At 63.1% G+C, this 15,301-nt stretch overlaps 1 protein-coding gene across 2 annotated transcripts in view; it reads left to right on the top strand.

The window, feature by feature from the left end:
• The window catches only part of BSN (bassoon presynaptic cytomatrix protein), an 88,754-nt gene extending 73,888 nt beyond the window's left edge, over nucleotides 1-14,866 (top strand). Inside the window, exons 5-12 of one of the 2 annotated variants that reach the window (XM_058845025.1) lie at nucleotides 585-7,226; nucleotides 7,970-10,097; nucleotides 10,399-11,135; nucleotides 11,480-11,573; nucleotides 11,705-11,845; nucleotides 12,030-12,084; nucleotides 12,168-12,265; nucleotides 12,742-14,866. In XM_058845025.1, the coding sequence (XP_058701008.1) occupies nucleotides 585-7,226; nucleotides 7,970-10,097; nucleotides 10,399-11,135; nucleotides 11,480-11,573; nucleotides 11,705-11,845; nucleotides 12,030-12,070 (9,783 nt within the window). In that variant the 3' untranslated portion in view covers nucleotides 12,071-12,084; nucleotides 12,168-12,265; nucleotides 12,742-14,866. Of the gene's footprint in view, nucleotides 1-584; nucleotides 7,227-7,969; nucleotides 10,098-10,398; nucleotides 11,136-11,479; nucleotides 11,574-11,701; nucleotides 11,846-12,029; nucleotides 12,085-12,167; nucleotides 12,266-12,741 lie in introns of both variants that reach the window. The other variant, XM_058845024.1, reaches the window with a different exon arrangement.
• The last annotated feature ends 435 nt before the right edge of the window (nucleotides 14,867-15,301 follow it).

Genomic DNA, 15,301 nt, shown 5'->3' with positions numbered 1-15,301 from the left:
GGTCCCCACCAGTTGGGAGGGAATGGCTGCCCCCTTCGCTGATGTGCAGCCCCCAGGGAAGAGACTCCTTGTGTCTCCAAAGTCAAGTAGTCCATGGTGCCTCTGTGCTGGCAGGGTGACAGGTCCTGCCAGTAGCACCGGGGCTGGGTGTGATGGCACAGTCCCCATGGCTCAGAGACTTGTCCCCCATACTGCCTGTCAAGCCAGTTAAAGGGGGCTGTTTATTTCTGCTGGAATCTAGCAAGGATGCTGGGGCCAGCCCTGCTTCTGAAGGGTGCCTTGGGGGCTGGGGGCCCAGTTTTTCAAACATATTTATTAGTTCCCTAATATCTTTATGCCTGGGGCCATTTGCTGTACCATCCCTGCTTGCAGCACACCCTCTCACCTGCCATTGTTAGCACAGACAAGTTGCTGATGTGCCAGTGAACTGGGGGACACAGGGCAGCCCCCAGCCTTTGCTCTGGGCTGGCTCCCAATGGTGCCCAGACTTTCTTTGTGCTCCTTGGGAGACATTTTGGAGGAATGTAGGAGCAGCATCTGTAGGAGCTGCCTGGATCTGACGCTGTGTTCTCCCCCGCCTGCAGGACGGCAGCAAGCCTTATCCCCCGGATCTGTCCCGCAGCCCCCAGAGCCTCAGCGACACCGGCTACTCCTCCGATGGCATCTCCAGCTCGCAGAGTGAGATCACCGGCCTGGTGCAGCAGGAAGAGGAGAAGCTGAGCAGCACAGGGCTGGCTGGGCAGAGCCCCCCCAGCCCCTCTGAGCTCACCAAGCTGGAGAGCAGCATGCGGCCTCTCCTGGAGGGCCGGGGCGCACCGACAGAGTCCCCTGAACGTAGCAAGAGCCGCACAGAGCCACAGGAGGACCAGCGACAACAGCAGCGGCCACGGTACCTCTCCATCACCCCTGAAGCCTTTGACTCAGACGAGGAGCTGGAGGACATCCTGGAGGAGGATGAGGAGTGGGAGAACCAGCGGGAGCGTCGGGAAAGTGCGGAGTCCTCAGATGAGTTTGGCAGCAAGCTGCGGCATGACTATGTGGAGGACAGCAGCGAGGGGGGCTTCTCTCCAGTGCCCCCCCGGACCAAGGGTCAGGAGGCAGAGGTGACCGATGAGGAGTTCATGCGGAGACAGATCCTGGAGATGAGTGCTGAAGAGGACAACCTCGAGGAGGAGGAGGAAGGCTATGGGCGCACCAAATACAGCGTCCCCAAAGCTGGGCAGAAGACTGAGGCAGAGAAGGGCAAAGAGCCAGCGCCGGCCAAGCGGCGCCTGCCACACGGGGCCAGCAGCATGTACACAGAGGAGAGCAAGGAGGTGGAGGCAGTGGAGGGTGATGACTTGAGCACCACCCAGGGTGGGCTGCGGCGATTCAAGACCATCGAGCTGAACAGCACAACTGGCTATGGCCGGGAGATGGAGATTGGCCAGGAGCCAGATACCAGTGTGGACCGAGAGCCCGAGCTGGAGATGGAGAGCCTGACAGGCTCCCCTGAGGAGCGCTCACGGGGCGAGTACTCCTCCACCCTGCCAGCCACAACGCCCAGCTACACCTCAGGCACCTCACCCACCTCCATCTCCTCACTGGAGGAGGATAGCGACAGCAGTCCCAGCCGCCGGCAGCGGCTGGAGGAGGTGAAGCAGCAGAGGAAGGCTCGGCATCGCTCACACGGCCCTTTGCTGCCCACCATTGAGGATTCATCTGAGGAGGAGGAGATGCGGGAGGAAGAGGAGCTCCTGCGGGAGCAGGAGAAGATGCGGGAGGTGGAGCAGCAGCGCATCCGGAGCACAGCGCGCAAGACCAAGCGTGACAAGGAGGAGCTGAGGGCCCAGCGGAGGAGGGAGCGCTCCAAAACCCCCCCCAGCAATCTCTCCCCCATCGAAGACGCCTCCCCCACAGAGGAGCTGCGACAGGCGGCGGAGATGGAGGAGCTGCACCGCTCCTCCTGCTCCGAGTACTCGCCTTCCATTGACTCAGAAGCAGAGAGCTTTGATGCTGTGGCCTCCAAGCTGTACAAGTCTGGCAGCGAATACAACCTGCCCACTTTCATGTCACTGTACTCCCCGACAGAGAAGGTGGAGAGTGGTGCCAGCCAGCCCATCAGCAAACCCCTGAAAAGCGCCGAGGAAGCCTATGAGGAGATGATGAGGAAGGCAGAGATGATGCAGAAGCAGCAGGTCCAGCAGGCCCAGCCTGCCTCTTCCTACAGCAGCACCTACCAGCAGGTTGGCTACCGCAGTACTGAGGGCCAGAACGGCTTTGACTACCAATATGGTGAGGAATACCGGTACGACGGCGGCCTCACACGTCCCTCCCAGCCCGACTATCCCAGTGCCCTGCCGAAGGCAGGAGCAGTGTACGAGGAGATCCTGCAGACATCACAGAGCATCTCCAGGATGCACCAGTCCTCTTCCTTTGACCTGGCCCTCAAGCAGGGTGAGAAGGTGAAGGGGCAGGAGGAGGCATACCAGGAGAAGCGCTTCCTCAATGCCGAGAGCGCCTACGCTGACCTGCTGAAGCAGAACGGCGGCCCACTCACCCCTGGCACAAGCCCCACACAGCTTTCTGCTCCTGTCTCCTTCGCCAGCTCCGACAGCAGCACCAGCAAGACTATTCCTGATGTCCGGGTCACTCAGCATTTTGCAAAAGAGGGACAAGACCTAGCCAAGCTCCAGAGTGCCCCGGCAGCACCCAGCTCAGTATCCAAGGCTACCACCACTCCTTATGCTTACAGCAAAGGCACCAGCACGGTGACAACAGCAGCAGGCAGCCCGGGGATTGCGCTGCAGAGCTACAGCTCACCAAGCCCAGAGGCCCCATCCATAGCTGGGAGAAGCTACACTCCATCAAAGAGCACTGTCAGCTATGGCTCACAGACCGAGGACACCACCAGAACCAGGACAGTGGAGATTAGTGTGCAGACAGCCAGGGAGAAGATCCCAGTCGTGAGTGACAGCAAGCCCACGCTGCCCAAGACATACACGTTCTTCAAGAGCTCCAGCCCTCCACTCTCACCCACCTCACCCACACAGAGTCCCACCCGCACCACAAAGGCCACAGCAGAGTTTTCCACGCAGACACAGAGCCCAGTCCTCTCCTATGAAGGTCCTTCTGCTGCTGCTGCTGGCCCGGACACTTCTTCCCCCATGGTGGCACAGGGGACACAGACGCCTCACCGGGCAGGCTCTCCACGCCTGACCCGGCAGGCTTCCTCACAGGACTCCCCCTTCATGGTGATCACACTGGCAGCCGATGCAGCCAGCCAAACCAAGCCAGTCAGCTCTGGCGACTTGACGTCTCCCACTTCGTCCCCCACCAGGCCAAGCCGGCAGCTGCTGGCACATGGTTATACCCAGACACCGGAGCCAGAGGAGCCGACAGGTGCCTACATCAGGGCACAGCCAGTGAAGGACCATGCCCAGAAAGCACCTGCCGTGACTTCAGCTGCTGATGGCATCACAGGGCTGTACAGCTGGGGAGCACTCCCTGCAGAAAACATCTCCCTCTGCCGCATCTCCTCCATCCCTGGCACGTCCCGGGTGGAGCCAGGGCCCAAGGTGCCAAGCAGCAATGCTGTGGACTTACGGACCGCACTGAAGTCTGCCCCCATCATCATAACAGACCAAGGCATGGATCTCACATCCTTAGCCACTGAAGCCAGGAAGTACTGCCTGACCCTGGACCACATCCCCAACCGGCAGTCCACAGCCATCCAGCCCTTGATCATCAACCTCAATGCCCAGGAGCAGCCCCACGCCATCATTGCCGCCAGCACTGCTGGCCTGGCCATCGCCTCTCCCATGATTCTCTCACAGTCCAAGCAACCTGTGGTCTACGGAGACCCTTTCCAGAGCCGTGTGGATTTCGGGCAGGGGACCGGGAGCCCAGTGTGCTTGGCGCAGGTGAAGCAGGTGGAGCAGGGTGTCCAGACAGCCACTGTCAGAGCCAGTGGGGTGGCCAGTGGCAAGCCTGAGCCCACCGCTGCCCCCCAGACCAAATTTGCACGGTATGGGATGCCGGGCCAGATGGTGAAGAAGGACGTGCTCCTCACACAGACCGGTGGGGCACAGAATGCCAGCGGTGTCCCACAGTCCTTCCCACCAGAGCCAGGATCGGAGGTGTACCGGGCAGTGCCAGTAGAGCTGAAGAGCCAGAGCCCTCTCCTTGCCCTGGGTGGCAAGAAATCCCAGGTGATGATGGTGCAGATGGAGGAGGCAGCAACTGGCCCAGTGACCAAAGTGCTGAAGGAGGAGGTGCCAGCCAATGTCCTGGACCTCACGGGCGTGAAGCCGGAGAGCCAGGTGGCCTGCTGTGACATGGTCTACAAGTTCCCCTTTGGTGGCAGCTGCACAGGTGCTTTTAACCCCACCTCCAAGATGCCAGAGAAGAAAACCGGGGAGGCAGCAGTGGTGCCTGGTCGGAAAGCTGGTGGGCCAATGTATGGCAGCAGAGAGCCAGAGCTGCCAGAGACCTTCCCTTACCGGGAGCAGCCGGCCCCGGCACCTGCGCTCTACGAGGAGCAGAAGTTTTACCCAGCCAGCGCCTTTGGACGTCTCTACTCCTCCATGTCAGACACGAACCTCTCTGAAATCGGGATGAGCTACTATCACACAAAGGGGGATCAGCCCTTCCCTGCTGCAGCAGGTGATGCCGCTGTGGACCTCAGCACCATGAAGCACTCCTACAGTGTGGGCTTTGCTGAGGGGGGTTACCTGGGCCAGGGGCTACAGTACGGCTCTTTTTCTGACCTCCGCCAACCAGGAGAGCTGCTGAGCCACCCCTTCCCCATGCGGAGGTACAGCTCAGCCTCCAACATCTACTCCGACTACCGTTTCTCACAGCGGGGGGACCTGGCCAGCTTCCAGGAGTCCAGCCTGGCCCACTACAGTGCCACCACGGCGCGTGAGATCAGCCGCATGTGTGCTGCCCTCAACTCCATGGACCAGTACGGGGGCCGGCATGCTAATGGCCCTGATGTGCTGCCTTATGGCCCCAGCAGTGGGCAGGGGCAGGGGGGCACAGGGGGGCTGGCAGCTCAGCAGCAGGGCCCTGTGCCCCCCAAACCCAGTGGGATGTACAACCCCAACTTCCCTGAGGGCCGGCAGGGCTTCAGCAACCTGGCACAGTACAACGTTCCTGGTGTCCGCCTGGGCACCATCCGGCAAATCCTTCCTTCCACCGCAACAGTGCGGGCTGCCGACGGCATGATCTACTCCACCATCAACACCCCCATCGCCTCCACGCTGCCCATCACCACCCAGCCGGCCTCAGTGCTGCGGCCCATGCTGCGTGGGCTATATAGACCCTATGGCCCAGGCAGTGTGGCAGCAGTCCCACTGGCCAGCTTGGCCAGGCTGCCAGTTGTCACCCCCCGTGTCCCTCTTGCAGCACAGGGCCTCTACCGCTTCCCAGCCCCGAGCCGGACGGCCCCAGCAGCCTCGATGATGGAGACACCCGTCTACCTGGGAAAACCCGTCACCAGCACAGCACCAGCAGCGGTGGGAGCTGCTCCCGCTCCCAAAGCACCCGCTGCCCCCGCCGCACCTGCTGGTGGCTTGCAGAGAGCAGAGCCGCCACCAGCTGCCCCCCGTGCAGAGGCACCAGCAGCACCAGCAGCCCCCAAGGAGAGCGGGCCAGTGGCTGCGGCACCCAAGCCACCACTGGATGGAGCTCAGCGGGAGGAGAGGGAGCGGGAAGAGGAGCGTCAGCGCAAGCAGCAGGAGCATGTGCTGCAGCTGGAGCGGGAGCGCGTGGAGCTGGAGAAGCTGCGGCAGCTGCGGCTGCAGGAGGAGCTGGAGCGGGAGCGTGCAGAGCTGCAGCGGCACCGGGAAAAGGAGCAGCTGCTGGTGCAGCGGGAGCTGCAGGAGCTGCAGTGCATCAAGCAGCAGGTGCTCCAGCAGCAGCAGGAAGAGCGGCACGCGCAGCTGGCGCTGCAACGGGAGCAGCTCGCCCAGCAGCGCCTCCAGCTTGAGCACATCCATCAGCTCCAGCACCAGCTGCAGCAGCAGCTGGAGGAGCAGAAGCGGCAGAAGACCATCTTCCCCACTCCCGTGGAGCCCACTGCCCGCCCACCCGAGGGGCCCACCGAGGCACCGCGGGTGCTGCCGCACAATGGGCAGGCATGGCCCCCACCAGGCCAGACGCCCCCAGAGGGCCCCGCCGGTCCCCGCTACCCCATGCCACAGCGGCCACTCAGCAGCTCAGCCTCAGACATGTCACTTCAAGTCGAGGAGTCCTGGGAGCCTGGCCGGGGCATCAAGAAGAGGAACTCGATGCCACGGCTGAGGGATGCCTATGAGAAGGAGACCTTTGCGGCGCGAAAGATGGCCGACAGCAGCGTGCAGACGGATGAGGAGGACGGCGAAGAGCGGTATATGCTGTCGCGGCGGCGGCGGACGCGGCGCAGCGCTGACTGCAGTGTGCAGACGGATGAGGAAGACAGTGGGGAGTGGGAGCAGCCCGTGCGCCGGCGGCGCTCCAGGGCCTCACGGCATGCTGAGGCCAGCACAGAGGGCAAGACGGATGGGGCAACCCGCACAGCCAGCGTGGGTATCCAGACCATCAGCGACTGCTCGGTGCAGACAGAGCCCGATCAGCTCCTCCGCGTCTCCCCCTCCATTCACATCACCACCCATGACCCCCGAGTGGAGATCGTGAAGTACATCTCAGCCCCAGAGAAGACGCAGCGGGGTGAGAGCCTGGCCTGCCAGACAGAGCCAGAGCCAGCTCCCCAACCTGGCGTCGTGGTCCCCCAGCTGACAGTGCCCACCACCATCCCACCCTATTCCACCAACCTCCAAATAGTGAGCACAGGCCCCCTGGACCCCCACACGGTCCGGCAGCAGACCCTGGGCAAGTTTGAGAAGAAGAAGCCGGATCCCCTGGAAATTGGTTACCAGTCCCATCTGCCGGCCGAATCCCTCTCCCAGCTGGTGACCCGCCAGCCACCCCGCTCTCCCCAGGTCCTCTACTCACCCGTCTCCCCCTTGTCCCCCCATCGCCTCCTGGAGTCCTCCTTTGCCACCAGCGAGCGACTGAACAAGGCCCACGTCCCCCCACAGAAGCACTTCACCACCGACTTAGCCCAGCGCCAGCAGACGCTGCCACGCCCCATCAAGACCATGCAGCGCTCCCTGTCTGACCCCAAGCCCATCAGCCCCACCTCTGAGGATGCCAGCAAGGACAGGTTCTCCCTCTACCAACACCCGCTGCTTCCCAGCTCACAGGTATGTCAACAGAGGGAACAACCTTACCCTCCGGGAACAACCCTGGGAGGCACCTCGGGACATTTCAGTTTCATTAGCGCTGTGACAATTAATATTTCAGAAGGCCGGCTCCCCGCGGCAGCTGATGGCAGCCAGCAGGCACAGACGTGCACGCCAATACCAGCAGCTGGAGGGAGGCCCTGGAGGTCCATTGGCTGCATGAGCCTGTCAGCAGGCAGGAGAGGCTGCGGGTTGATAGCATCAGGGCTGTCCCCTGCTCCAGATGGGTCCCCCTTCTCTCTCGAGCTAGAAACATGCATGACTCCATTTAGGGTTGTGGTGGTTCTTGCTCACACCTTTGCCCTCACACACCAAGGTTGCCTTGGGCAGTCAAGTGCCCAGCCAAGAAGTCCCAGGGCAATTCCTGGGGCAGCAGCACCCTGCGGCAGTCCCCCAAGTCCCTCTGCCAAGTGCCCACGGACAGAAAGCATTTTTTGCAGCAGAGGGTATGCACGTGGCCAGCTCAGCGCTTGGCCAGCTGCCACCCCCGGTAATTACTCACGGAAAGCGCCCTGCCTGTTACTTCCATCCTATTTATTGCGCTTTTACATAAACGCCGCTTTCTCAGTGCATGGGGGAACACGTGCACAGTGGGATGCCTCACCCCAGCCCTTAGGGCACAGGAGGATCACTGCAATCCTTGGGGTGGGACGTGGGGAGGACACCCACCTGCCCCCCTGACCAGATGTCCCTTGCCTTTGCAGGTGGGGGGGCTGCAGTCCAGCTCGCTGGCACGCAAGGTGAAGCGGACACTGCCCAGCCCACCACCTGAGGAGCCCCACGTCCCCCTGGCGAGCCCAGCTGCCTCCCAGCTCTACCTGAGCAGCCTGGCTCCCAAGGCCACCGCGCCTGTCACCAAGGCCAGCCTGCTGAAAGAGCTGGACCGAGACCTAAGGCTGGTGGAACACGAGGCCACCAAGCTGCGGAAGAAGCAGGCGGAGCTGGACGAGGAGGAGAAGGAGATCGATGCAAAACTGAAGTACCTGGAGCTGGGCATCACCCAACGCAAGGAGTCGCTGCTGAAGGATCGTGTTGGTGGGCGGGACCACCCCTACCTGCGCTACCCCGGGGATCGCCGCGACTACCTGTCGGACAGCGAGCTGCACAGCCTGCGCCTCGCCTCCTACGACAGCGCCGGCCTGCGCCCTGCCGGGCAGTACCCCGACTACACCGCCGCTGCTGCTGCCGCCGCCGCCGCCTCCTACGGCGCCTACCCGTACCCTGCCCCGCAGGGCCCCGCTGCCTTCCCGCCACCACGCCTGCAGCACCCCCAGTACCCCACAGCCAGCACCTCACAGGATGGCTTGCCGGCAGCTCCACTGCCTACCTTCACGTCACCCGGTGGCTTCTCGGCCCCTGGCACCGCATACCCAGAGCTGGGCACCCCAGCCCAGCCAGGCTTCCAGCCCCAAAATCCCTACCAAGCCCCAAGCGCCTTTGCTGGGGCAGCCACCGTGCCGGCAGCACAACCTGCCCTCTACCAGAGCCCAGCAGACATAGCTGGTGGGCACCAGAAACCACGGCAGACCTCTCTGGCTGACCTAGAACAGAAGATCCCCACCAACTACGAGGTCATTGGTGCGGCCACCAGCTCCTCTGCCGTGCCTGACGTCACCTTCAGCACTGCACCGGCAAGCGGTGGCTATGAGCAGTACAAGGCACCTGAGACCCGGCCGGCTGAGAGAACCAGCACGGCACCAGGCCCCTCAGCCAGCTATTCTTCTGAGTCCCTCTACACCAGTCTGGAGCAGAACATCCCCCGTAACTATGTGATGATCGAGGACATCAGCGAGCTCACCAAGGACAGTCCAGCAGTAGATGGGCAGAAAGCAGAGCCGGTGGGCGCAAGCACCGATAGCCGCCACAGCAGAGAGAAGAGTGATCTAGGGGACACTGAGGGCTCCAGCCGTCCCTGCTGCTACAGCAAAGCCGAGGAGGAGTCTGAGGAGGACATCTATGATCACCATGGCCCTGACCATCGTGGGAAGAACAGCTACTACCGGGGCACAGAAAGTAATGGCAGGGTGTCAGGGAGCTCCACCAGCTCAAGCTACTACTATGGGGACAGTGACTACCGGCACTCCTCACGGATGGACAAGCACAGCTCTGGCACACCACTGCCGAAGCATTCATCCAAGAACCTGGCACCCGCCGTCATCTCCTCCAAGCGCAGCAAGCACAGGAAGCAAGGCATGGAGCAGAAGATCTCCAAGTTCTCCCCCATTGAAGAAGCCAAAGATGTGGAGTCAGACCTGGCCTCCTACTCAACAACCAGCTCGATTGGCAGCAGCAACGTGGCCTCCAGGGCCAAGAAGCTGCAGGATGAGATCACCTACGGCCTGAAGAAGAACGTCTATGAGCAGCAGAAGTACTACGGTGTCTCCAGCCGGGATCTGGTGGATGAGGAGGAGCGGGTCTACTCTTCCAGCAGCAGAACCCGCTCCTCTGGCTATGGGATGGAAAAGTCCTCCAGCCGGGAGATGGGCGGCCGGAGCAAATCCTATGAGCGGGAGAGCATGGAACGCTCCCAGAAAGTCAGCTCCAAGCCCTCATCCCTCAGCATGAGCCAGAGCCGTGGGCGGGCGCCCATGCGCTCTCAGCCCTCGGAGGAGGAGAGCCCCGTCAGCCCCATGGGGAAGTCAATGGGGGGGTCACGCACTGCGGGAGGGCCGGGCCCCCAGTCAGCGGGGGACCCCTGCTCCCAGTTCTGCTCCAGCCACTCGTTGCCTGATGTGCAAAAGCACATCAAAGACGTGCCAAGGAGTCACTCGTACAAGCACGAGGAGGGCTACGGCATGGATGATACCCATTGCGTTGTCTCAGACAGCGAAGGTAACAGCTCCCCGTGGTGACCACCCCAGAGCATGGCACTTCCCCGGGGCATGCCCGTCTGCTCGTACGCAGAGACACTCTCACCGCCTCAGTTTGCTTGACACGTGCCTTCCTCCCCCTGCCCTGGGTGTTCGGTGTTAGCCGGTCCTGCACGGTGCCCTGCTGCGCCGCGTCCCGTCCCCACGGCACGTGCTGTCCCCTGCGCGCGTGCCCGCTGCTTGCCCCCCCACTTCATTGCATGGCTTCCGCCCGCGCAGCCTCGAGCGAGACATTGACTGTGGTTTGTTTTTGGTTTCTGAAGCCTATCATTTGGGTCAGGAGGAGACAGACTGGTTTGATAAGCCCAGGGAGGCGCGGGCAGAGAGGGTCAGGCACTACGGTGGCCACTCTTCCTCGCAGAAGAGACCCCCAGTTAAGCACACCTACCATGATTATGACGAGCCCCCCGATGAAGACCCGTGGCAGCACGACGATTACCCCCAGCACCGTGAGCACCGGCACCACAGGGAGTACGATCGCCATGGTGGCTCCTCCCGGCACGCCAGCGACGAGCCACCACGCCGCTCATCAAAGCAGCACCCACGAGAATCTGGCCGCCATGAGCCCCGTGGCCATGGGCCTTCAGCCGGCCCCAAGAAGGCGCAGCAGCCCGAGTCCCGCGCGCCTTACGGCCCCAGCTCCGCTGATTACGCCCCATCATCCCGCCCCGCTGCTCACCACCATGGCACTGAGACCCCCAAGGCACAGAAACCTTCCCAGCCGCATGGGTCGGCCACGCCAGCGCCGAAGCCGGAGCCCCTCACACACCCACAGCAGCCAGCGGCCAGGCAGCAGCAGGCCGGGCAGCCGGCAGCGCGGCAGCAGCCGGCAGCACGCCAGGCTGCCCAGCCAGCAAGCTCGGCACAGCCTGAGACCAGGGGCAGGACACAGGGACCCCCCTCGTCCCGGCCACAGCAGCAGCAGCCAGGGCCAGCCCAGGCAGCAGGGAAGGCACCGGCTACACTCCACACACAGCCGGGCGGACACCCAGCACCGGCGGTAAGTCTGGGCTTAACTGGCCAGGCTGCATACTGAGCCCACAGCTCTGCCTGGAATCAGCACAGCTGGCTGTGCCCACGGGCTGGCAGGGGAAGGGAATGGGAGCCATGGAGTAAAGCGTGTCCCATTCACACACCCATTACAGACACACCTGGGTGCTGTGGAAGCTGCCATCCCCTCAAGGGGACCCAAGAGGGGACATCACTATGTCCTGATCCCATGCTGCCTCTTTTGGGGTTGTGGAGCAGTGTTTGGGGGTTTTGGTATCACCTCCTGGCCTGGGCCACCCCTGGCAGATGCTCTACTGGGAGGGTGAGCCCTGAGAGTTGTTTTCCCCTTTCCAGACAAAAGCGGAGCCGACAGACACATCCAAACCTGCAGCAAAAGTGCCACAGCAGCCGGGGAGAGCGCCATCAGCACAGCCCCTGGGAGCAGCAGGTCAGTGAGCCCCAGTGGCACTGTGCCATCTGTCCTGCCTCGTGCCAGCTGCCTGACACCCCAAAACTCAGCTGAGCTCCCCCAGCCAGGCCTGTCCCCTGCTAACAGTGGCTTTGTTTGTCCCCCAGCAGACAGCAAGGCCGGTCCAAGGGCGGCTGGGCCACGTGGTCCCGCGGGCATGGCCACGGGGCAGCCCAGCGGGGAAGGAGAGAGTGTCTTCTCCAAAATCCTGCCAGGGGGGGCAGCAGAACAAGCAGGCAAACTGACTGAAGGTGAGGGCTGCTCCCGGGATGGGGACAGGGTGGTGATGCTCTTCTGCACCGAGATGGAGTCAGGCACCTTGGGGATGGCTGGGTGCCGCCACCAGTGGGATGCAGTGCTCCCAGTTTGGGGCCATGGGAGGTGGGGGACCAGGGTCACTACACCATATTGACACCTGTCCTGGCTTCCTCACAGCGGTGTCAGCTTTCGGCAAGAAGTTCACTTCGTTCTGGTGAGAGAACGGCACAAGGTGAGTGCAGCCAGCACCGGGCACTGTGCCATGGGCTCTCCCTGCCCCGGCCGTGCCTGATGCCCTCCTCCCTTCCACTGCAGGAGTTTGGGAAGCGAGTGGAGATTTGAGTCGTTGCAGTGGAAAAACCTATGAAGAAGCCAATGAATTCAGCACGCGGCGCCAGACTCTGAGTATAACGGTGAGTGTACAGGGCACACCTGCACACAAGTCCCCTCTGCCATTCCATCTCTGAGGTTCCAGCGGCACCACTATCCCCCCAAGCACCTGCGGAGCCCTGCCTCACCACACTCCCAGCCCCCAGGCTGGGAAAGACGTAGCACGTACCCATGCCCTTCGTGCTGGGCCATTCATCCCATCTTCATCCCCAGGTGGTGGCCCCAAGCCAAGGCGTGGAGGCTTGGCCTTGTTCCAAAGTCTCGGCAGCGCTGGTGCAGACCCTGGGTTTCCAGGGAAGGTTTGGGCGGTCCAGGCTCTGCTCCGGGAGCCTGTCCAAAGCGGGGGCGGGCGGAGGCGGCGGCAGCTGCTCCGCTGGCAGTGCCTCTTGGCTCTCTGGGGCCCTTTCGTTCGGGCCAGCGCTGCGGCTCGGCGGGATCCCTTCCGCGGGGAGGGGCTGCTCGGACTAACGCCTTTCTCTCTCTCTCTCTCTGTCGCAAGCTTTTGAAAGCAGGGCGATCCCTGGATGCTGGACCAAACGGCGGCCGAGCAGGGGCCCGGCGGACGCCCCGGGGCGGGTGCCCCCCACGCCTGGCGAGCAGCTCCGGCGCGGCACGCGGCGAGCCCCGGCAGCTGCCCCGAGGGGATGGGCCTGGTCCGGACCGTCGGGTCAGGCCCCGTAGGTGGGCTGCGGCCCTTTCTCAAGATTATACGCAGAGTTGCTCCCTCTGAACCCCAGCTCTGGCCTCTTCATAGGTTTTTCCCCCCCGCGAGCCGAGGGCTGGGCGCCGTGGGCGCCGCTCCCCCTTCCCGACCCCACCCGCCCCGCTGGGGCCGTCCCCGCGCCCCCTGCACTGCGGCCGCTCCCGGCCCCGCCGGGGAGCCCCGGAGCGCGTCAGCTAGGACCTAACACTGTTTCACTACCGAAATACGAGGCCATAGGACTCTGACAGGCGGCGCGGCCGGCTGGGCGCGTGTCCCGAAGCCATTGGAAGCATTGAAAGGGCCGCGCTCGCCCTCGCCACGCAGCCAGCGCGCCTGCCGCCGGGCACCCCTTTTCTTTCAAGAACAGCCTTAATCATCCCACTTTGATTTCTGTGTATACCTCATCCGCACCGGGGGGTGGGGGGGGGGGCACGGGGCGTCGTCAGGGGGGGTCCTTTTTTTTCTCGGTTTCTTTGGGTTCATTTTCTTTTGGTTTCGGGGTTTTATTTTTCTAAAGTTTATACCAAATCCTCTTCCCTCTTTGCTTTGTGCGATGAGTTAGCACACGGGCTGTCGTCTGTAGAAGCAATAGAGTGCAGGAGGCTACAAAAGAGCACAAATCCCGTGGAACAAGATCAGGAGAGCTTTGCCTCCGGCAGTATCCTTCCTTTTACTGTGCAATCCAAGTCCTTCTCAAGCCATTTTGCGGGGACGGCCGGCGCAGCGGCCGGCGGCCAAAGCCCACTCGCCCTGCCAGGAGGGGATTCCCAGGGGGGGAGGCAGCCCGAGGAGGGGGCTCGCCCGCGCCCCGCCGCCTCCCCGCGCTGGCAGCGCCCCGCCGACACCCCCGTGGCGGGGGGCAGCCGCCCGCTCACCCGCCTGATGTTCTATGCAACGAAATAACACGACTCCAGAACAAGACCTGTGAATAGCTAATCAGTTCAATGTCGCGCCTAAGGGTTCCATCGCAAAGCGTGCCGCCGAGCGACCCGAGAACTATTCTGTACCGACCACCCGTGCGTATGAATTCGTGGCATGTTCGACCCACGGAGGGCCACTTTGCCAAAGGGCAGCCCTAGCGCCCGTGACCGTCTGTCCCGTCGTAGAGCATGGCTTGCTACTTCTCTGCACGGTTCCACCCGCCTTTCAGTGCTTGCTGTTCTTTGCCTGGACTTTTCTTTTTTTCTTCTCCATCAGTCCATCGCTGTACTGAAAGCTCTTAGCAGATTTATGCACTTGTGATCGAGGACCCGGCTGCCGCGGGAAGCCCACGCTTTGTGGCAGATCCCTCGCCGGGAGCTCTGCCGGTGCCCAAGGCTGGGGGCGGGCCGGCGGCTGTGGGCCGGGGGTCCCGGGGGCAGCCCCGCGGAGGAGAGCCCCGGCCCCGCGCACAGCCACCGCCTCCCCCGGCCGATGACAAGTGCAGAGCCTGAGGGTGCCTCCCGCGGGCCGCCGGCCCCGCCACTCCTCGCGCTGTAAATACTTGTACAGTGTGTAAATCGCACGCGGGACCGAGACCCCCCCCCGGGGCCAATGTCGCCGCCCGAGCACATCCGCCACCTTGCCTTCGTGCCTGCCAGGACCGGGGGCACGCAGCCCCGCGGCGGGCCGGGCCCCCAGCCCGAGTTGTGGCAATCTGCTGGACAGGGCGGGGGAACGGGGGGGTGCAAAGACCGAGGGCCGAGCGCGGCTGGGCGCCGTTTCCAGCGGTAAGTGCGATGCCGGGTGCGCTCCCTCTGAACATTGTGACGGTGTGCGTGTCTGCTGTGCTCTGTGCCACCCGTAGTGACCCCGTACCGTGCCGTACCGTGCCGTACCGTGCCGTACCACCCCCGCCGCTGTGTCGTGACTCCCTCCCAGAAGCTGCCCCCTCACCAGGTGTTTCTGTGGGAACAGAATAAAAAGGACTTGACACAAACCACAGACTGGCCCCGATTTTTGCCTGCTTGCAGCGTGGGGGGCGGGGGATCGGGACCCCTGTCATGGTGGGGGTGGCTGGAATGGGTCTAGTTGTCACCAAGCACTGTTGAGCTCCACCACCCACGTCTGGGCTGCTGGGATAGGGGGTCCCTGTGGGTATCAAGGACCCGATCTCACCTGCCTGCCCAGGCTGCTGAGTCCGGTGGGCTCCCAAGTGCCCAATCCCCATTGGCGGAGCTGCTTTGGGCACCAGTGACTCAAACCAACCCCCTTGACCAGGCTGCTCAGTACCACGGGCCCTTCAGTGGCCTGATCTCCCCCGGGCCAGGCTGCTGGACTGGGGATTCCTGTACCTCTCAAGGGCCCGATCCCCCCGGTCCTGCGCACGGAGCCCCTGTTCTGCAGCCACCTGGTGGGTAAACCACCCCGGGGCGAT

This window comes from Poecile atricapillus, chromosome 9, assembly GCF_030490865.1.
Source record: "Poecile atricapillus isolate bPoeAtr1 chromosome 9, bPoeAtr1.hap1, whole genome shotgun sequence".
NCBI lineage: Eukaryota > Metazoa > Chordata > Aves > Passeriformes > Paridae > Poecile > Poecile atricapillus.
This window is presented reverse-complemented; position numbering and strand designations above follow the sequence as displayed.